This window comes from Choristoneura fumiferana, chromosome 9 (assembly GCF_025370935.1).
Source record: "Choristoneura fumiferana chromosome 9, NRCan_CFum_1, whole genome shotgun sequence".
Classification (NCBI taxonomy): Eukaryota; Metazoa; Arthropoda; class Insecta; order Lepidoptera; family Tortricidae; genus Choristoneura; species Choristoneura fumiferana.
Window position 1 is genome coordinate 9,139,521 of NC_133480.1, and position 22,492 is coordinate 9,162,012.

At 39.0% G+C, this 22,492-nt stretch overlaps 2 protein-coding genes across 3 annotated transcripts in view; both read left to right on the forward strand.

Annotated features, from left to right (window-relative positions):
* The first annotated feature begins 1,306 nt into the window (after positions 1-1,306).
* Positions 1,307-15,899, forward strand: Septin1 (Septin 1). Of its 2 annotated transcripts, none has more exons than XM_074092203.1 (11): positions 1,307-1,546; positions 2,867-3,059; positions 3,742-3,872; positions 5,849-5,976; positions 7,032-7,149; positions 7,596-7,682; positions 8,330-8,490; positions 8,918-9,019; positions 10,282-10,378; positions 10,830-10,937; positions 13,383-15,899. In XM_074092203.1, the coding sequence occupies exons 1-10, from the start codon at positions 1,523-1,525 to the stop codon at positions 10,911-10,913; spliced, it is 1,125 nt and encodes a 374-aa protein (XP_073948304.1). In that variant the 5' UTR covers positions 1,307-1,522; the 3' UTR covers positions 10,914-10,937; positions 13,383-15,899. The 2 variants fall into 2 exon arrangements, with proteins under 2 accessions (XP_073948304.1, XP_073948303.1); XM_074092202.1 differs by lacking the exon at positions 1,307-1,546 and adding an exon at positions 1,634-1,973.
* Positions 15,900-17,173: 1,274 nt separating this feature from the next.
* Positions 17,174-22,492, forward strand: part of LOC141431167 (squamous cell carcinoma antigen recognized by T-cells 3-like) — a 50,195-nt gene continuing 44,876 nt past the window's right edge. The window contains 1 exon segment of the mRNA XM_074092206.1: positions 17,174-17,385. Coding sequence (XP_073948307.1) covers positions 17,281-17,385 — 105 coding nt within the window. The 5' untranslated portion in view covers positions 17,174-17,280.

The window sequence follows — 22,492 nt, forward strand, 5'->3', positions numbered from 1 at the left end:
GTATCGTACCGTCCCTCTCGCTCTCGTATTAAGTCAGAGGGACCGGACGTAGTACGAATGCTACGAAGTACGAAGTGCAAAATTCGAACTTTGCCGTCCCGCTGAGTTTCGTAGTAGCCCTGCAGGCCCTATGCTACGAAGTACGAAGTGCAAAATTCGAACTTTGCCGTCCCGCTGACGCTTATGTTATTTAAAACGAGAGTGAGAGAAACGGTACGATACGATTTTCGATTTTCGTTTTTCTTAGTAGCCCCTCTGGCAACCTTGGCTTGAGTGAGGCTGAACTATGGACGTAGTTCAAAGACTACAGTATATATTATATAGGGAACGTAGTTTAAGTTAAGTAGTACGTCCATGGGCTGAACTTCAACTGTCAGTTAAATAAAAGTGTCAATTTGTGGCCGCTGCCAAAAATAGACGGGCTATTGCATTTTGTATTGTACCGTAGGTACGCTCCCACTCTCGTGTAAAATAATATTAGCGTAAGCGCGAAGACACGATAGGAAGTTAGAAATTTGCACTTCGTAGTAATTAAGGCCAATTCAGTGATCATTTGGTTGAATAGTCACCTCGAAGACTTTGTTGTTGTTTCTTTAAAAAAATATGGCTCTGTCCATTGGAGGACAATTTTCTCGAAGGCTTTGTACCTATGGCCCTAAATAAATAAAAAAAAAAGTTTGGACAGCTGTCAGTTTTCGCATGTTCTTGGTCCGTTTCGTGGTCCATAAATAAATATTTATTGGAAAAAAACAGAAAAACATTACTTTATTAAAATATGTTTTTGTTTTAAATATGTTGAAGCGATTACAAATTCCAAATTCAATACAATTTTAAAGATGTTTGATAGATATAAACTTGGCACCACAATACGGACTCAATACAATGTTGCAAATTAAAAAGAATACCCTAAAAATGAAGCTTCCATTGATCGTAATACCATAAATTTTTATCATTTAATTGATTGACAGCTAATAAAATACCAAAATGACCAGTAGAACTATAAGCTGAGCTGAATCACTCACAAGACAGCAAACTAGTATGATTGAATGATACTGCCAGGGTGCTCTCTGTACGCTCATTTGCTTCTAGTGACAATAAAGGAAAAGGCGAACTAAATAAATTAGTTGCCACGTTACTAAAACTTGATTTACTATTGAAACTATTATTATCTGTTTGATTAAAAAAAAGTAACTATACTTTTTCCACAGACTTTCATTTTGTTGAGCACCTTGATTGATTTGAAAATAGTCGCTTATTTATGGCAACACTTCCGGCGATTTGATAGGAATTGATTTGATTTGAGGGGATTCTGGGGATTTGCATTTACTTAGATAGGGGACGTTTGGACGTTAGGAGGTGACGAATTTTTTATCGACTTCCGAGTGCATTTTAACAGATTTTTGTGTCTAAACTTGTAATAAATAAAACCGTAGCTGTTACAGTGTTGATTAACCAAGATCTATTTCCATCTACCACTCTGGTAGACGTAGTTTTTGTGTTCTACATTAACGAGTTCACGACAATGTCTAGCGACACTACAAAAAATGTAAGTTTTGTTGTAATCTACTTTTAGTTTCATCTTTTTAATCAATGCTGCACCTAGCTTGTTCTCGCCGTGATTAAACGCGGAGTATGGTATTTTTGTACAGTGAGTCATAGGGATAAATGTATATAATTCCTACTCATAGTATGTTACTGTATCAAAGAGTGAAACTTGTTACAGTTATGTGCGGATGTGTGTCAGTGTTTGTACGCCGACTGTTTGGAATATTTATCGCGTGAATGTACTTTCCTCTCCACTGATAATAAAATGTTGTATCTCCACAGTTTGTTTGCAGTCTTTAGATCAACTTGTTAGTTTTATTTTAAACTAATGTTCTATTTGTAAATGGTACTAAATGAGTTTATGCTGTGTTAAGTGTTTGATAAATAGATACCTAATGAAACGACAAAAACAGATTGGTTTTGTTACAGTTAGTATTTTTTGTAAAAAAATCTGAAACAATTCTGTTTATTTGCTAACACATTCAATAACAAATGAACTTGCTCTTTGCTTGGCTGAGTAATTGAATTGTGAAAATAATAATGTGCTTTCACTTACTATTCACTCATTATTCACTTACTATTGCTTTTTTGCTTAAGGGGATCCCATGCCCCAATGACCTTCGATCTGAATTCCTTAGTTTTCTAATGTTTTTGTAGCTTATTATATTAACAACAACAGCTTTAAGCAATATAGTATCCCATATTTACTTAAAAGTTCATTGTCTTCGAGATATTTGGCATCAAAGTTGAACAATTTTAGGCCAAAAACTGGTTTCCTGGCCATAACTTTTATGTTATTAGTTTCAAATGAAAACCCTCGACCAGTTTTTAGAGACGTCATAGACACCCAAATATGTAGATTTCGTATATGTTAGATCTTTCACGTCAATAGAGATATGAAATAACAGTTTTTTCAGACAATGTTTAAAAAAATCATACAAAATTAAGTATTAATTTTTGTCGAAATCCAGTTGACAAAAATGGAGATTAAAAACTGGAGAATCAATAGCCATTTGACTTATAATTCTATCTGTAGTGCAAAAGTAAGAGATACAATTCAAAACTTGTCAAAAATCAACGAAAACCTCAGATAGCCCCATAACCAGTTGTCTTATAACTTTTACATTATTATAATTTGTATAATGAGTAAGTGCGGTACTCATGGAGAGTGGTGATCATTTCCCATCAGATGACTCACTTGCTCCTGTGCCTTCCTCTCATACTAAAAAAAAATGCTGAAACCATTAGAATATTAATGAAAGTTTAGCTTAACATTCATATTTTACAGCTGATATATTACTATTCCTGGTTTCCTTTACAGTTCTCTAACCTAGAGACCCCAGGTTATGTGGGTTTCGCCAATCTCCCTAACCAAGTGCACCGTAAGTCGGTGAAGAAAGGCTTTGAGTTCACACTCATGGTGGTTGGTGAGAGTGGACTTGGCAAGTCCACTTTGGTCAACTCCTTGTTCCTTACTGATCTCTATCCAGAGAGAGTTATTCCTGATGCCATTGGTAAGTTCTGTGTTCATTAAAATTGATTTTATTTTATGCCATAGTAAGGCAAGGCGATTATTCGAGCGTTTCAAAAGCCTCTAACAAGTAGTTGTTCCTGTATTTCTACCAGATAACTAAAAAAATGTATCAGAATATTCGGCCGTTTTGACAGAAAAGTGTCCAGAAAAATGAGACAAATGAAAGGCTTGAAAAATCGCCATAATATTGAGTGCCACCACTAGGGACTGACTTAGAGATCTGGTCGAGGTCTTTTGATAAAAAAGGAGCAGTCTCAAGGAAAAACCGGAAAAAGACCGTAGTGTTACTGACACAACTTCACTGGCCTCACGTTAATGAGTGGACTGGCCTCATGTTTAGGACACTTGTAAAATAATGGGCTTTTAACTACAACAAAAATGTACCATTCATTATGTATGAATTTTATCAATAAACAACATAGACAACAAAGAAATGGCAAAGATGTATGGTCAGTTCCCTAACTTATGGGACACCTTTTTCATACCAGTTAAATAAAAAAGTGGATACTTATGTTAGGGCACCGACTGTACAAGAAAAAGTTCATTGCCCTAGTTATTGTTTCGTCAATCACAAATAAGGTCGAATTTTGCACTTCGTCTTATACGGCCTGAGTATCCAGACAATCTTGAGCAGTGCATTTGATCACACAATTTTATCACAGAGAAGACCAATCAGACCGTGAAGCTAGATGCGTCGACTGTGGAGATCGAGGAGCGCGGAGTGAAATTGAGACTGACCGTTGTTGATACTCCCGGCTATGGGGATGCTATTGATAACACCGATTGCTTCAAAGTAAGTAGTAAATCACGTCACTTAACTAGAGTTGTGGATAACGCTCATTTCGAGGCTTAAAGACTCGAACCCTTAAGACTCCAGTCTTAAAGACTCAACTATATTTGAGAATTAAATTGGCTTATTTTATGCATATGAATACAAGAAACCGTCTTTGCGGCCTCGAGTCGTTAAGCTTTGAGAGTCTTTTTCTCTAAGCCTCGAAATGAGCGTTTTTCACAACACTACACTTATCTGCTAGTGCTTAGGCGTAATCTCACTAATATTATAAATGCGAAAGTTGGTAAGTCTGTTTGTTTGTTTATTTATTTATTTGTTCAGATGAAATTCGGTATATAGATAGTTTCGATCCCGGAGAAGGACATAGGATAGTTTTTATCCCGGAAAATATCATAGTTCCTGCAGGATACCGATAAACGAATTCTGCGTGAACGGAGTCGCGGGTGACGGCTAGTATACACATAAAACCTTAGCGTGCCTGTTACTTAGCTCTTTAAGGGCATCCATAAAAGTTGTCAATTCAATTTTGACCATTTAAAATGTGCTAAAGTAGTCTTTATGCACCTTGATATGCAGAGTTTGGAGAGCACAACCATGACATTGCATTGTTAAGCCTTAATCTTTGAGTTTAATTGACCAACTGGCGGCACAGAAATGTTATCCACCTAATTAAAGACACACTGTAGATTGCATTTGTAATGAATAATTTTCTGTCATCGTATTTTGTCGAAAATGTTAATATTATATCTTATTTTCTCAACTAGCTAACCTTACTGACGTTTACTGAAACTAATTGAGAAAGCCTTGACAGTAAATAAATAGAAATCAAGGTAGTTTTGAAGGATGGTTAAAATTTATTAATAATTTGTTGGTAGTTTTGTTTTGTTTCATAAAATATATGTGGGTACTTGGGGAGTTACAGTGACAAATTAAAATGGTGGTTGTGGTTTGTTAGTCTAACAACTGGTAGCATGGTGTATGGTTGTGTTACTCTGAAGATGAGCTCTCGTTGAGTTCGAAACGCGTCAGTGTAGTGTGGTGGTGGTGATAGGGTGGTGATAGATGGGTTTGTGTGATTTGTGTGTGTTCCTACAGTGTGGAGGTGGAGGTTCTGCATGAACACGCATATTTTGCATAAGCTTAGCTATCGTAAGGTCGCGGGTGAGCAAGGAAATTCTTTTAGTTCATTGATATGGACCTCCGCAAAGTAACGCCTGATTCAATAAAGATTATTCACTAGATCTGTTATAGTGTTTTTTTGCTTGCTGTAATATTGATTTTTTTTATTATTATAAAATGAAAGTTTTTTTTGTTTATTTGTTATTGTTTCTTAATATATAAACAATATTTTTTCTAAAACAAACAAAACTCAAACTTCGTCGCCTGCTTGTAAAAACCCATACTAATATTATCAATGCGAAAGTGTGTGTGTGTTTGTATGTTTGTCCGTCTTTCACGTCGAAACGGAGTGACGGATCGACGTGATGTTTGGCATAGAGGTAGTTTATGGGCCAGAGAATGACATAGGCTACTTTTTATCCCGGAAAAATACACAGTTCCCGAGGGAACAGCGCGCGATAACCGAATTCCACGCGGGCGAAGCCGCGGGCAAAAGTCACTCCATTTTATAAATACTAGCTATGAATGATTGAAAAAAGAAATAATTTATGCCAAAGAAACCTACCTATAGATTAAAAAAAAATAGAAGACGTGAAAAAGGTTTTATGATTTTAAAGAAAATATACTACTCACAAAAGAATAATTTTATTTTGACAAATAACTTTGAGTAAATAGGAATCAACTAATTATGTGAAGCAACATCACTATTTTAGCTTGCCCCCAAACTGAGCGTTTATTCATTAAGATAAATGAAATTAATCCGGATAAATCACGTCTTAAATCGAGTTTAGCTCGACATCGTTTGTTTTGGATTACTCACGGACTCACGGTAGTTTTATGTTCACGTTTGCCAACAGTCAATCATCCAATACATTGACGAGCAATTCGAGCGGTTCCTCCGCGACGAGAGCGGACTCAACCGTCGCAACATCGTCGACAACCGCATCCACTGCTGCTTCTACTTTATCTCGCCGTTCGGCCACGGGTTTGTGATTTTTAGTACCTACAGTCGGTTTACTAACATAAGTTTCCTCTCCTCTTTTTTATGAGTCTTACATTACAATACTATATAATTACATTACTTATGCATTACACATTTACGGCCTGTTTTGCTTTCCTCCGTTAACTTACTTATATTTTACGTGACCAATATTTGTAATGCTGCTTCTGTTTATTATGTTATTATTATATTTGTAATAAACAGAGACGACATTACAGATACTAAAACATATCAGAGTAGTGAAACAAGCCCTAAATGTGGTATCTGGTGCGTACAGGCTAGGTACTAGAAAGATATTTATCAAATTTTTAACCTTATTATAGTGGGAATAAGGTGAGAAAATATGCATCTCATTGTATTAGACTGTACACGAATTTTTATTTTCTCTGTCCAGAATGAGTGATTTTTCCCTTTACAACGGGCGGTATAACCTATTTACTGTCCATGGTAATGTCTTAAGCCCAGTATAGTAGACCTGCTGTAAAACTTGTGCATGTGTTACTTTGCGAGGCCGTAAAGCGAACGAGTTTGTAGTGATCAATCGAGCGCCGCTATGTAATGCAACTTGCACGATTGTTCGTGCAGGTCTTTCTGAGCTTTACACATAGGCCGCTATTGCATGATGTTGATTGGAGAGTCATGGTTGATGCCACACGATATCTCGCTATCATAGTTATGGCCATTGACATTAAAGGGGTAATAAATTGGAACGAATTGCATTATACAGGATGTCAAAAACCCACACATGTGTTGGTTTTTTACTAGGTATTGATGTTAAGGCAATGTTATACGTAATACTATCAACGTAATCAATGCTAACAAATGAAGTCCATATCTGTATTTGATGAATATTTAAAGTAGAAGATGTATTAATATTTTTGGCTTAGGATCGTAAAATAAACTTTTCCGAAATAAGCCGTCGTATTTCGATTGAGATCCGACTTTTCCCAATGGAAATACATCCTGAACTTAATCTGTACATACAATACACATTTAGGGAAAGTGTAATTTATAATCCTTTGCCATTTTTTGCACCGCAGGTTAAAGCCTCTAGACATCGAGTTCATGAAGCAGCTACATAACAAAGTGAACATTGTGCCTGTCATCGCTAAAGCTGACTGTTTAACCAAGAAGGAAGTGCAGAGGCTCAAGACCAGGGTGAGGGCCTATATTTTCTTTAAATGCCGGCAACAGACCAATGACTCATTGAGTTGTCGATACTCATGCGCGGTTTTGATTATATCCTATCAGATGACCCGCATGCTCGTTTTCCCCTTTCTAATAATAAAAAAAGTCTGAAATTTAAATTTAAACTCACAAGCTAGTCCGTTTAACTAATACGAAGCCAGTAATTGCTATTCCAGTCGAGACTAATGTAAAGCTTTTCTCAAAAATGGTGAAGGAAAAATAAATAAATTAGAATAAACCTTTTCCCACTCTCACTCACAGAATCGCACCTATATCGCGGAGTGCGCCACGCCTGGCTTCGCTACGTTTCTACTTGCGCTGGCAATTGGCGATTATTTATTTTTCGACCATAAATATAGACTATTCTTACAGTGGTTACTTAATTGAGCCTGTTTAACAGTAAATTACTCTTGCAGGTTATGGAAGAGATTGAGCGCGAAGGAATTAAGATCTACCCGCTTCCAGACTGCGATAGTGACGAGGATGAGGATTATAAGGAACAGGTTAGTCGAGTTGACAATTGGTTAACTATTACATATGAAAATTTCGTCTAGTAAGCTTACAGAACTAGTAATAAGAATAATAAAAATATTCTCGTTTATATTTCCTTTTTTCATCGATATCGCTGCATTTTCCCTTCAAATTCAAATATTTATTCATGATATGAAAGCATTTTTTGCTCGTAGTAATTAAATTACCCGCCTGCCCGCGGGTAATGTTGCCCGCGACTTTTTCCGCGAAGTATTCGCTTATCGCTATCCCGCGGGAACTGTGCCGGTATACTCATACTCATACTCTTTTATTGGTAATATCATTATTACATGTCATTTTGTTAAATTATTCTAATATATTCTAAGAACTAATTAATTAAATAATTTCAGTAAATAATAGCCGTTGGCTGAAATTTAAGGAACTCATCAAAAGTGTAGAATGTGTGCTCGACAAGCCAGTTTTTCAGTCTTTTTTTAAAACGTATCTTATACATTAGTTAATTTTATAAAGTGTCTGTATGCCAAATTTAATTGAAATCCGCTAAGTTGTTTTTGCATGATGGAATAACAGACATGCAAATATCCAAACGTTCGTATTTATGTTATAGTATGATGAGATGCATATGCAGTTATAATGCAATACCAATATGTCCATCCAGGTTCGTCAACTGAAAGAGGCGGTGCCTTTCGCCGTCTGCGGCGCCGGACAGCAGTTGGAAGTCCGCGGGCGGCGCGTGCGCGGCCGACTGTACCCGTGGGGCGTCGTCGAGGTCGAGAACCCCGAGCACTGCGACTTCATCAAACTGCGCACCATGCTCATGTGAGTATACGCCGCTGCCTGTACAGGCACCTGTATATACATATCTGCCACAGCGGAGCGTACAAAAATATCTGACACGTCTTACCGGCACTAGAAGTAGAGTCGTATCGTATCAGATATTTATGCGCGCTTGTCAGATATTGGTGTCGGTGACTGTACAGTGTACAGCCTAAAAAACTAAATCCTAGGTGGAAAATTTTCGATGCAAATGTCATGCTGACATTCCTTACAACTGGTGTTACTGAAGTGTAGCGCTAACCGTTAATTTCTGCGCATGTGACAGACAATGGCGCACGCCACTCAGTGCGTACACTTGCCACGTACATCCCGCTCCGCGCCTCGCTTACTCCCCCACGTTACCATATTTTGTGCTTTTGCGCACAAACGTCTGTGTGTATTTAAGCAAAACAATATTGTATTGTTGCAGCACGCATATGCAGGATCTGCAAGAAGTGACCCAGGAGGTGCATTACGAGAACTATCGCTCGGAGAGACTCGCGCGCAACGGACAAGTGCCGAAACGTCATACGTAAGTATACACAGTACAGTCACCTGCATTAATATCTGCCTCGACGGAGCATGCAAAAAATCTAACACGTCCTACCGGCCCTAGAAATAGAGAACTTAGTACTTACTATCAGGGCGTAGTGAGTGACCCAAAGTTGGTCTTAGCCTCCCAAACCAGATTACGTCGTGCTTTACGATCTTGAGCCAGTTCTTGCCAGCCTTCAAGACGACGTCCCTCCAGCGATAACTGGGACGACGAACTGGTCTACGTCCACTCGGTCGTCCCAAGGACGATCTCTTCACGGTCGATCCTCTCCCACTGGAAAAAGAGTCACAGATGTTGGTGCTGGTTACTGTACTTATTACCGGCTGTCCAAATAGTGTCCGATCGAACGTTCAGTTTCAGCGTTAAATTGGACTGTCGAGTTAGTTTGGGTTACCGCAAAAAAAATCCCTACATTAGGACTGAATAGAAACTATATAAGTTAGTGGGTATTCGTGCGATAATCGGGTGCAATCGTTGGCACATCTGCTATGTATCGTAGCTTCGTTGTTATTAACTTATTACATATCAAACATCTACCACATTTAGGGGCTGTTTCACCATCCATTGATTAGTGTTAACTGACGGTTAAATGTGATGCCGTCTCTATTTGTTTTGTTCGAATTTTGTTTGCCCTTAATCTTGTAATTTTCTATGTGTACTTGTTTTCTGTGTCACTTACTATTGTGGTGTTCAATAAAGAATCATTGTATTGTATTGTAAAGTCTTGACTCACTGACTCATCTCTAAAAAAACTAGTACCTGATTGCTTCTCCGTGGACTCATATTTATTTACTAAAATTTACTTGCTACTTGCATACATGCAAATCAAAATGTTTATTTTGTAAGGGCCGTTGTAAATGTTTTCCTTCATGCTACTTAGTTCCAGTAGCTAGTAATAATCAGAAATCAGTCATTTATTTTCTCAAACTTGGTACCAAACATGCTTTACAGACAATTTATACTGCAGCAGCTACTATATACTGGATTACCTGCCAAGTTTATCCATACTAATATTATAAATGCGAAAGTGTGTTTGTCCGTTTTTCACGCCGTAACCGAGCGACGGATCGACGTGATTTTTGGCATAGAGATAGTTTATGGGCCCGTGAGTGACATACTTTTTATCCCGGAAAAATGCATAGTTCCCGAGGGAACAGCGCGCGATAACCGAAAAGCTAGTATATTAAACAACTGGCCCAACGAACAGCAAATACACATGACATGCTCTCTATGCGCAGGTCAACCGAGAGCGGACTGAGCGAAGCAGACTCCAACGGAATGAGCAACGGCTCTACAGAGGACCCAGCCGAGCGCGAGCGTGCTTTGCGCGAAAAGGTATGTGTATGTGTATTGTCTTTTATATCAAAAAAATACTTTAACCACTTTGTCCGCTCCCTTATATTGGGCAGTGGCCTGTATCAATGTCGCAGAGTTGGGCAATATTTATCTATTTACGAATAACCGGAAAGATGACTAAATTATTCGTTATTTGTAATAACTAAATAATCAGTCATTTGTTATTTTGAATTTATCTACATGAGCTTTATTCAAATCTAGATAAATTAGTTGGTCTTCTAAGTAAAAGATGAATGTCAGTACTACAGTCACTGTCAAATAGACCTAAAAGTTGACAGGTACAATGAAAATAATCTATAACAAAATGAATGAATGTTTTGGAAATAAAACTTATTGAAATAACGCCCAACTCTGCAATGACGAAGGCCTGTAGTGGTTCAGCGGCAGTCATTGGGTCTTGGGACCATAACCATTGTACGTCGTTTCGCAGGAGGCGGAGTTACGCCGCATGCAAGAAATGCTAGAGCAGATGCAGCGACAGATGCAACTGCAAGCGAGCGGCACTTCTGCATAGTGCGCGACGCGCCGCGGCGCCCTGGTAAACTATACTTGATTATTTCCATCCATACTTATATTATAAATGCGGAAGACTGTCTGTTTATCTAGTAACTATACTTTTCTCAAACATGCTCGGAAATGTATGCGTTAATGTCACGAAATGGAGACATGAAGTTTCTCATTTATGGCTCCCGACCACCTCCCTACATAACTTCTTGGCCTAGGCCATGAAGTATGTATGAAAATCCATTATTGTCCGCTGCTCTAACTTTTTAATTTTGCTTATTAACATTAAACTGATAAAGGAAAAATTACGAACAGCCAACCACCACTACTCTGTAAGCATTTGCGATACTGCGATGCGATGCGATGTGATATATGGATGGATGGATGGATGGATGGATGGATGGATGGACGGATGGATGGATGGACGGACGGACGGACGGATGGATGGACGGACGGATGGACGGACGGATGGATGGACGGACGGATGGATGGACGGACGGATGGATGGACGGACGGATGGATGGACGGACGGATGGATGGACGGACGGATGGATGGACGGACGGATGGATGGATGGACGGACTGATGGATGGATGGATGGATGGACGGACGGACGGACGGACGGATGGATGGATGGACGGACGGACGACGGACGGATGGATGGATGGACGGATGGATGGACGGATGGATGGATGGACGGATGGATGGATGGACGGACGGATGGATGGACGGACGGATGGACGGACGGATGGATGGACGGACGGATGGGCGGACGGACGAATGGATGGACGGACGGATGGATGGACGGACGGACGGACGGATGGATGGATGGATGGATGGATGGATGGACGGATGGATGGATGGATGGATGGATGGACGGATGGATGGACGGACGGATGGACTGACGGATGGACGGACGGATGGATGGACGGACGGATGGATGGCCGTCGGATGGATGGACGGACGGATGGATGGACGGACGGATGGATGGACGGACGAACGGATGGATAGACTGACGGATGGATGGACGGACGGATGGATGGACGGACGGACGGATGGACGGACGGATGGATGGACGGACGGATGGATGGACGGACGGACGGATGGATGGACGGACGGATGGATGGACGGACGGATGGATGGACGGACGGACGGACAGATGGATGGACGGACGGACGGATGGATGGATGGACGGATGAATGGACGGATGGATGGGACGGACGGACGGACGGATGGATGGATGGATGAAATATTTCCTCACATTGTTTGAGAAAAGCACTATACAAGCCTCGGCCACTCTACCCCGAACTCGTCCATCAATCCCTTACTTCATGGCCTCTACAGTAATGTACTAATACTATAACCAATTAGTTTGCTCACCCGCGACCTTATGATACCTACGTCTATGCAACAAATGTGTGTTCATGCGGCTCCTCCGCCTCCTCATTGTAAGAACACACATCACATAAGCCCAACTATCACCACCAGCATACAACGCTGACGCGTTTCGAACTCTTCAAGATTTCATCGGCAGAGCAACACAAACGTTCACCATGTTACCAGATGCTGTTGCATAGACTTTGTTATTATTATCATAAGGTGAGCAAAGTAATTGTAATGGATTTCCGCAAATTAGCACCTGATTCAATAAATTATAACCTCTACCTACACGTATACACTTACAGCCTTATTCATAAAAAGTTAGAGCCTCCTTGAAGGCTCCTTGAAGGCCCGATGCTAAAAAACATGATTCATAAACGTCTGTTAGCGCTAATCAGTCGATCAAGGCTCTGCTAAAGTTAGCGGACCGTAGACCCTCCTTTATCTCCCTGCTAAGTCACAAAATGGCCGCCACAAGTTTGAACAGCTGACTTTGACAAGAGCAAAAAACCATACCGAAGATATTTTAGTGAAGGGTGAAGTTACGCAAAGATTAAAAAAAAAACAGGAAAAAATATTTTCAGGAATTTGTATTTAAAAATCCTCTAAATTAGCAACAATAAATTAACAATAAATATGAAAAAAAAATATTAGGATGATTAACATAATTATGGCTTTTTGCACAACATAAACATGCGGATCGGAAATGGCGGGAAAACAAACTTCTCGCTTTTTATTTTTTTTCCTGCTAATTTGCTGTCACTGCTGTCAACTTTTTTTTTTTAATTATCGATTAGGCCATTTTTTGTCTTTGATTTGTCAAGGTGGCCAACATAACGCGTCTAATCAGTCTATCAGCGGCTCAACAACTAGCAGACTGCTAGCAAGCGTTTATGAATCATACTTCTTGACAACCGTTTAACAAGCTTAATCAGTCTGCTAAGTAACAGACCGATCAAACCTCAATTAAGGATTTTTTATGAATAAGGCTGTTAAACCGCTCAACCCATTTACATTTAATTTGGTGTGGAGGTATTACATCCTGAGTGCACGATATGTGGTGACAACAGTAGGTACAGAATGTTTTTTTTTCTTTGCAGTTGGTGGCTAAGTCCGCTGCGCAGTTGCTGGGCGCTTGCAACGTAGTCGACTCAATAATGCGCGTAATACCGTACTGCGTCAATACTAATTAAGATCCTTCGGCGAGTTACATTGCGGTTCACTGATAGAAATCATCAGATGGGAAGTATTTCTAAGACTTAAAGGTTTACTTGAATGGATTAAGTGCCGATTATTACAGAAATAATCTCAGTAGAAGCACATTGTCCAAGGGGTGTAGCATAATATCCTTATACTGTAGGCTCCGTGTCCACTGGAGCGGAGTTGCGAACTGTGTTTGTTCGTAGGCGCGGAGCTAAATAGCGAAGCGGAGAGAGAAGGTAATGCGAAGCGGAATATCGGACTGTTTTTTCGCGGAGCTTCCCCGCCCACGCTAGTTTCTCCACCCGGTTTCCCCGCTCGTGCCCGTTTCTCCGCCCCTCTTCCCTGCTCCACGTCATCGCTCCGCTTCCTGGTAAGGTATGAATTTTTATGCTAGTTAACATCTCCCGGTCCACTAAAGAAGACCGGTGATTTTATGCAATTCTATTGAAGGATTTTTGTCGCGCTCACCGCTCCGCTGTCTTGCTCCAGTGGAGCCTTACACATTCGCTGCTGGCTGTCAGATCCGAGACTTTCAAGTGTCGCAAACAACATGCGCGTTCAAATGTCTACAAGATGGTGACAGCGAAAGTCACAAAAGCGAATGCGTTAAGGGTATTCATCATACGCTTGCGAGCAGAAAACACATTATTAATGAGTTATTAACCTCAAAGAATCTAAAATTGGCCCCGATGCATGCCATGCGTGCCAAGAAAATCACATAAACACAATGAGAAAAAAAAACGAAACTGTAACGTTATTTTTACATCTCAAGCTGGTCACATGCTGAACTGACACTGGTAAGCGTATACAAATATACGTAACTATATGCAGCTGCGGTCCTTGGACAGTGAACCTATTCTTGAATACTTCCCGATCTGACTTACTAAGACGCCCGTACGTGTTAACAGTACGTCGACAGATATATAATAATATATAGTTGTTAGATATCAATATACCGAACGATAGATTTCTCTCTATTTGTAAACTGTAAGAAGCAATATTCCTATTGTGATACAGGCTGTTCCGAATTAAAAATGACGTGAAATCTTCCAAAAACAATCATTTTTATGTGGATTTCTCTGTATCTGTGTTCCGAATTAAAATTGTTGAATCTTATGCTGTTGAGTTCAGCTGCAATGTAAATTAAAAACGAGGTGATCAAAAACGTCTGAACGTTAGTTGACAATGGCCTTGTGTTAACTTAATGCAACTCAGAAAAAATAGAGGCTATTTGAGCTTCACCAGTAAATGTTTCACTTGTCACAGGTATACGACAGAACTCAATACAAAATGCTGTTATTATTATTGTAATGCCTTCTGGTAAAAAATACAAAATACAACAACAACAAAAATTACTAGTGAAATCCAAGTGGCCCTGTTTTCTTTGAGCTTCTCCGTCGTTTCGACGCATTTGACTGCGAACGGTTTCCAATTATTTTGAACGGCCTACAATTATGAAAGCTGGCATCTTCTGCTGGTATTCATTTCTAGAGATTGCAGCTGTATTCAGAAGCCGATTTTATTAGTAAAGAAAGACTAGACATAGATGAAAAATAAATAGACGAAATACGGCATTGTATGGATTGGATAGAAAAGGTTTTATTAGTCAAAAAGTCATTGGACTTAGTCTCGAGTGCATTACCATCTTGTGCCATTTTCTAATTTTAATCTCAAGTATTCAATTGTATTACTTTTCTCAAAGTTTAAGTATTATTCCAGTTTTTTACTAATGACTGATTTTAATGTTCTACGCATTATACTCGAATTGTAATCGATTATTTTTAGATTAGCTGTCATATTATTTTATTATTATTTGTATCTTTTTATTATTTAGCCAATGACTGCTATAGTGTCAAATAAAAGGCCGAAGAAGCATATGTGAAGCGGTAATAGTATATTGTTGGCCCTCAGTTAATGAATCTCCAATGATAATAAATTAGTTATAACAGAGTTTTGAATATCATAGCGTTGCCAGAAAAATATAAACTTTATTGCAATCAAGTTAGCGTAGTTTTCATTTGGGCCTATAAACAAATACGAATATATTTTAGTAGGAGCTATAGATCTATTTAGTACTTAAGATAAGTTCAAATGTAATGCATTTGAAGTTAATTCCACAGTGGTGCATTTATTTTCGATTCAATTTTCATGTCAGATATTCCTATTGACATAAGTAGAGGTTAAGATTGGCTAGGTTTATGAATTAAATTCTTAAAATTATCGGTGCCAAAGGCTTAAGAGCAACATGACGACGAAAATAGTTGTTTATATCGATTAATGTATTAAAGCACAATGAGCACAATATGACGCGAACGCAGAATTAACACATCCCCTGCGTTGCCTCAATTATTCAAAATGATAATTCTGATTTTATTATGCAATCATATTTTTTCTAATTAAATACATGAAACATACGAAGTGATTTTTGTTTTACTTTCTTTTCTTTTCCTTTATAATTAAAAAAAATGGCCAAGGGTGAGTCAGGCACGATTTCATGTCATCGTACTGAAATGAATTAAGGTTTCTTGTAATTTTTATTATTTGCTCATGATGGCCGGAATAGACAATATACCCACAGATTAGATAATCTACATCTGTGAATATACCCTTTAAAAAAATGTCATGTCATGTGTCTGCCTTTTCCTCTACCCTATGACAGATGGACTGCGGAGCCTTAGTATTAGCACAGAATAAGTAATAGTACAGTATTAGCCTAAAAGGTTCACATTATGTAATGGAAGCCAGCAACGAAGCTGTTTGCTACACTCCCGACTGACAGACTGACTTGACAATTTTTTCTTAGTTAATCAATTTATTAGTCTTCCATTTTTATTTGTTATTACTTTCTAACCGTACCGCCTCGGGTGGCTATATGAACGTCTCGGGTAAAATGGCCCGTTTTATGCTCTTGTTGTACAATCTACTATTACATTACGTATTGTATGAGTATAAAAGCCTAAACTGTAAAATATATGCCCTGGCTGCCTGGCCTAGACTAGAAAAGGCTCTTTTAGTCTGCCACATTATACTTCGTTTTTTTTTTTCATTATAAAGAAGGTAAGCGATCTTGACGTGTCTTTTTATCGAAAAACACTTGAAAATATAAGTCACAGCTAATATGTAACTTCAAGGACATAATAATATGATCATTTACATGCTTTTGGTATCATAACTAATAGTTACTGTTTTTCAACTGTTTTTTTTAAAAACGTTTTTTAATAAAAAGATTGTTTGCCCCTTTATGTAATGCTAAAAAAACGAAGTATAGTATAGGTAGAGTCATTCACATCACAATGGCGCGTGCCGTGGTTCTTATTACAATGTGATTAATCAATTTTGACGAAATCACGCGTCTTCCTGGATGGCTCTAGGTAAAAGTTTATGTCGTTCGTTATCGTTACCCATATCTTGATCCAGAGAGGCGACTGTAATACAATGGATATTCGGTATTTCAATTTATTTATAGATCCCCCTGACGGACGGACAGAGCACAATAATGGGGTCGGATATGGAACCTTATAACCTTTTCCTATTTTCTAATTTCTAATATTTAGCAATTTATTATCGTGACGGACGAATCACGCCGTGCCGTGCCACGGGAACGGGAATTTATATAAGCCATTGTAATTTTTTGGGGATTTATGTTTTTTTACCTGGCAACATTGGCACAAACTACTCAAATTTTTGTTTGACAGATTATCCGCCATGCCATAAAGCGCTTGTGTGTAAATTTTACAGTGCGAAAATAAATAAACTTCTTATAGGAATTACTTCGTTATTGTGCCGTGGATAGCGATGGCCATTGTAGAGGACGAAGTGCGGAATGAGTCTGAGGAGGAGAATGAAATAGAGGTCGTGGTGGAGGAGGATGACGCAGACCAAGATTCCGACGACTCCGATGTAAGTATTCAGTTTCCTTTCCCTTTCGTTAAAACGTCTGCCTTGAAATGAAAAATACAATAGTAAACAAAGTGCTACTTCTAAGTATTACCTACAGCTTTTATATGTGGATTGTTTAGTTAACCTTAGCGAGATTGGCAGCCTTGTTTTGAGTAGTACTTGCTTTAGGATGTCTTCATTTTACGAGCATTGTTCAAATAATGTGCTTGATTTTTGACGGATACATTGAATAAAGGTGCTTAAATTTCCGCCGCCGCCACATAATCAAATTATAAAGAGCCACTTCAATGTGGTTTGTTCATTCAGTTTTATAAAAGCAAGATATTAAGATACTATTAATAATAAAATTGATGAAGTGTGTGAGATGATGGATGCAAGGAGGATTGATGTTTTGTGCGTGAATGAGACGAAGCGAAAGGGGTGTGACACCACAAAACATGGACCCTATTCTGCTTATTGGTCTTGTGTACCCAGTGACAAGAGAGCCTGCCGGCACAGAATATATAATAGTACTAACATACAGAATGGCCACGCTCTGCCCTGCACTGGTTCGAGTTACCCCACCCCTCAAGCGCAGATTGCAGGAAAACCGCAGGAAAGCAGTCCGGTGCGCAACGCGATGTATGTCGGCTGCACGGCACTAAGTTCGGGAGCAATAATTTTGCAAAATCGCAACGGTATCCTACCTACTTCCTTTTTCTAAATAAATAGTGATTTCTGAAATTAATGCGATTAATAATACATGAAATAACTACCTACCAAATGATTCTTTTAAGTTTGTAGTCGTATCATTTTTGTAGTTCCTAATCGAAAAATGTTATTCTGTAAATGAATTCCTTAATGACGAAAGTATAAAACACTATAAATGTAAATAAATCTAGTATTAACTGATAAACTTGATGACATGTATGTATTACCTACTAACTCCACAATGTGACATAATCTAATCATAATCAAATCAATATAAATGCGTGATTTTAATTGAATTCAATATAAATATGATACAATGTAATGTTTAATTTAATTTAGTTTTAATTAATATTGTGTGCCCTGGCAGGGCGTCATGAACTGACTTATGTACCTAACTGTAACATCCTTTTGTAATGTATATGACTACAGTCAAATAAATAAATAAATAAATATATCTATTGTAATTGAAAATAATAATGCTTAAAATATGCAGACAGACACATTTTAAGTAGGTTTAAATAAATCGAGGATATTCTGGCAGAACGGGATAAGTGCACAATATTTATTTTTTATACGGTTTTGCAAGATAAATAAAGCAGAAAACATTGAGTATGTATGTAACTTTAAAAAAATTGCACATTCTGTTTTGCCAGAATACCCTCGAAATAGGTAAGATTAACGATTACATTTATTTGCATCATATCTAAGCCATACCTACATATGAGTACCTTTAAATGTAGCACTTATTGCACTATACGGTTTTGCAATAGTCAGCCCTGTGCAGCTTACGCACACATTGACGCGTGTACAGACGTCGTCGTGCCTATGTAGATTCAAGAACGCTTATTTTGTACGGCGTGGCCACCCTGTGCTGCCGGGGGGTCGGTGTCATTCTGTCTGAGCGAATGAATGATCGTGTGAGTGAATATGAATGCGTCAGTCCCAGGCTCCTCTCGGTTAGGCTGAAGATCAGGATTATCCGTATTTTTGTGCTAGGGTGTATGCCCCTACGGACTTGGGTGCGAGCGGATCTAAAGCAGCTAAAAAGGAACGAGAGGAGTTCTGGGATAGTATGAGAGAAGTTCTGAAGAATTGTAAGGATAATGAAAGGATTATAATGCTAGGGGACTTTAATGGATGGGTAGGTGTGAAGCGTGATGGATATGAAAAGGTGCTAGGCAGCTTCGGGGATGAGAGGGTTAATGAAAATGGTAAAAGTTTGCTAGAGGTATGTTTAGAATGGAATCTTATTGTAGCGAATACTTTGTTTGCACATAAGAACATCCATATGTACACAAGAGATGAAGCTGGCTCAAGAAGTATGATTAATTACGTGATTTTAGATGATAGATTGAAAGGGCAAGTTCTGGATACCCGAGCTCACTGGGGTTCGGCATTGACACAGACCACTTACTGGTGATATCAAGGATAAAAAATATGTTCAAACGATGGAGACATAGAATAGTTGAACCAACAACTAATCTGGAAGGTATAAAACTTGAAAATTGGCAAGAAGATAAAGTGAAAGAGGAATATATTGAAAGGTTGAAAGAACGATTTGCTGAGATAGACAAGGAATGTGAAATTGAAAGTTTATGGGAGTCATTTAAGGGAGGAGTAGTGAATACTGCAGTAGATGTTTGTGGCGTGACTAAAAGAAGAAAAGAAGGAATGCGGAAGAATGATTGGGTAGATAAAGATGTGCGAAAGGTTGTGGGTGAAAAGAAGAAAGCATGGCTGGATTGGTTAGCGACAAAAGCTAATCAAAGAATGCAAAAGGCGTCATCTGAGGATGTAGAAGAGGCAAGGAAGGCTTACAAAATGATGAAAGGGTTGGTCAAAAATGTGGTGAATAGAAAGAAAGAAGAGCGAAAAGATGAGTTTGACAGAAGGCTGTCTGATAATTTCCAATCAAATATTAAAGCGTTTTGGAAATCAATCAGACTAGCAAGAGGGAATTCAGCGCACTCGGAGCTATCTAAAATCAGAAGCCAGGACGGAAGTATTTTAAAAGGTGAAGAATGTGTGGTGAAAAGGTGGAAAGAATATTTTGAAAGTCTATTTGAAAGAAAAGACGCTCTTACACAAATACAAGCATCTTCTCTTGAAGTGGATGAAAGTGAACCTGAAAGCGATATCAGTATGGAAGAGATTATGAATGCGCTGAAAAGTATGAAAACAGGGAAAGCTGCGGGATATGACAGGGTGTCTGTCGAAATGCTGAGGGCTGGGCAGGGTGTGGTGGCTAGTCAGTTGTACCGCCTTTTCAACATGTGTTGGAGGAACGGTCGGGTACCAGGAGACTGGTGCAAGGCCGTTATCGTGCCACTTTACAAGGGAATTTGGGTCACAACAAGACTGCAAAAATGCCTTCTCAGCGTTGTCGGCAAACTGTATGCTAAGGTGATCATTGAAAGAGTTATGACAGAAACAGATGAAAGAATATGGGATGTACAAGCGGGATTTAGAAAGGGAATGGGATGTACGGATCAGGTCTTCTCCTTACGGTGCATAGAAAAATATTTGGCAACAAGCCAAAAAGTATTGGCGCATTCGTAGATTTGGAGAAGGCTTATGACAAAGTGATGAGGAATGAACTGTGGTCGGCGTTATCTGCGCATGGGGTGAGCAAAGGTCTGATTCGAGCACTGAAGTCTCTCTATGAGGACTCCAGTGCTTGTGTTAGAATAAACGGAGCGTATACTGAATGGTTTAACATTCAAAAAGGTGTTAGACAGGGATGTGTAGCGTCTCCATGGCTGTTCAACCTATTCATGGATAATTGTTTGACAGATCTGATAGATAGTGATCGTGGACTGAGAATGAATGAGTTACTTATCAAATGCCTTCTTTACGCCGATGATCAAGTATTACTTGCATCGTCGGCTGAGGATTTGCAAGGGATGGTAACTATTATGAATGATGCTTTGGAGAGACAGGGAATGAAAGTGAACGTTAAAAAGACGAAAGTTATGGTATTTGAAAAGGAAGAGAACGTAACGGAAGTATGTGTCCGGATTGGTGACGAAAACTTGGAGCAAGTGAATGAATTTGTGTACCTGGGATCTATGTTTACTAGGGATGGAAAGTGTGAAAGTGATATTGTAAGGAGAGTAAAGGCTGGTAACGTAGTGAATGGAGCGTTGCACACCTTTATGAATAGCCAGAAAATCTCCAAAAGAGCTCGTCTGGCTGTGCATAGAGGGGTGCTGGTACCAACACTCATGTATGGAAGTGAAAGTTGGGTGTGGCAGAAAAGGCATCAGAGTAGAATAAATGCGGTAGAAATGAGAGCGTTAAGAAGTATGTTAGGTGTGAAATTGAGTGACAGAATTAGAAATAGTGTGATAAGGGAATGCTGTGGTGTATATGAAGGTTTAGTCACACGGATTGAGAAAGGGATGCTTGGATGGTTTGGTCATGTAGAGAGAATGAATGAAAACAGATTGGCTAAGCAGATCTATAAGACGAGCGTGAATGGGAACGTTGGGAGAGGAAGGCGCCTAGACGAACGTACCACGATCAAATCGGGGACGTTCTGAAGAAAGGTCGGGTCAGGAGTACTCTAAACCGACGTGCATGCATGAAAAGATTGATGAATGTAGAGGAAGCGAGAGTTGTATGCCAGAATCGTAGCAAGTGGAAAGATGTAGTCTCTGCCTACCCCGTTGGGAAAGAGGCGTGATTTTATGTATGTATGTATGTATTAAGATACTGCATGAAAAAATATGCAATACATATTTGGTGTTTAAGTGTTTCTAAAGTCTTTATTGATATAATAGGTATGCACAATACACAGTTATTAAGAATTATTACAGCACAGAGATTGGTCTGGTTTACACTTACGTGTGGAGAAACAGAAGGGAAAAAAAGGGGAATTTAGCTCTGCAAGGCATATTGTACTAAACCCATTCATCATTCCGTTCAGAGTGAACGGAATGTACCTGCGGCTGGCTCAACCAATCCACACAAAGAGACACATAAAAGATTCGACATCCAGGCTTTCTGCCCGGGAATGAGTGGTGCTTCAGATGCCACATCACCTCCCTAGGGAGAAAACAAGGATGTGGTTAACAAAATTCTTAAAATAATTATGATTAATGGGTGTACATATGGCTACTGTAGGTATGTACAAAGGCATATATGACTTAAAGTTAATCATGATGCAGAAAATTACTAAATAAGGCAAGTATTCAACACCATAGTACAACCAGGCTAATATGACTCGGGTAATTCAACAACAGGCCAGCCAAAATTCTACTTTAAGAACTAGAGATGTGCCAACTAGTCGGTAAAGCTGACTATGCGGCCACTATAATAGTCGGCCACTAGTGGAGGCTTCTTACTTTGGATGTATATTTCGATAAAATATTTATTTTCATGTAGGTAGGTATACACAGAGGGAGAATTACATTAC

Bases quoted from the DNA above. Each gene is read 5' to 3' on its own strand.
- Septin1 (XM_074092202.1), top strand. From the start codon at position 1,899: ATGAGTTTATGCTGTGTTAAGTGTTTGATAAATAGATACCTAATGAAA. The intron at 3,873-5,848 runs GTAAGTAGTAAA...GTTTGCCAACAG, and splicing joins ATAACACCGATTGCTTCAAA to TCAATCATCCAATACATTGA. The intron at 8,491-8,917 runs GTGAGTATACGC...GTATTGTTGCAG, and splicing joins AAACTGCGCACCATGCTCAT to CACGCATATGCAGGATCTGC.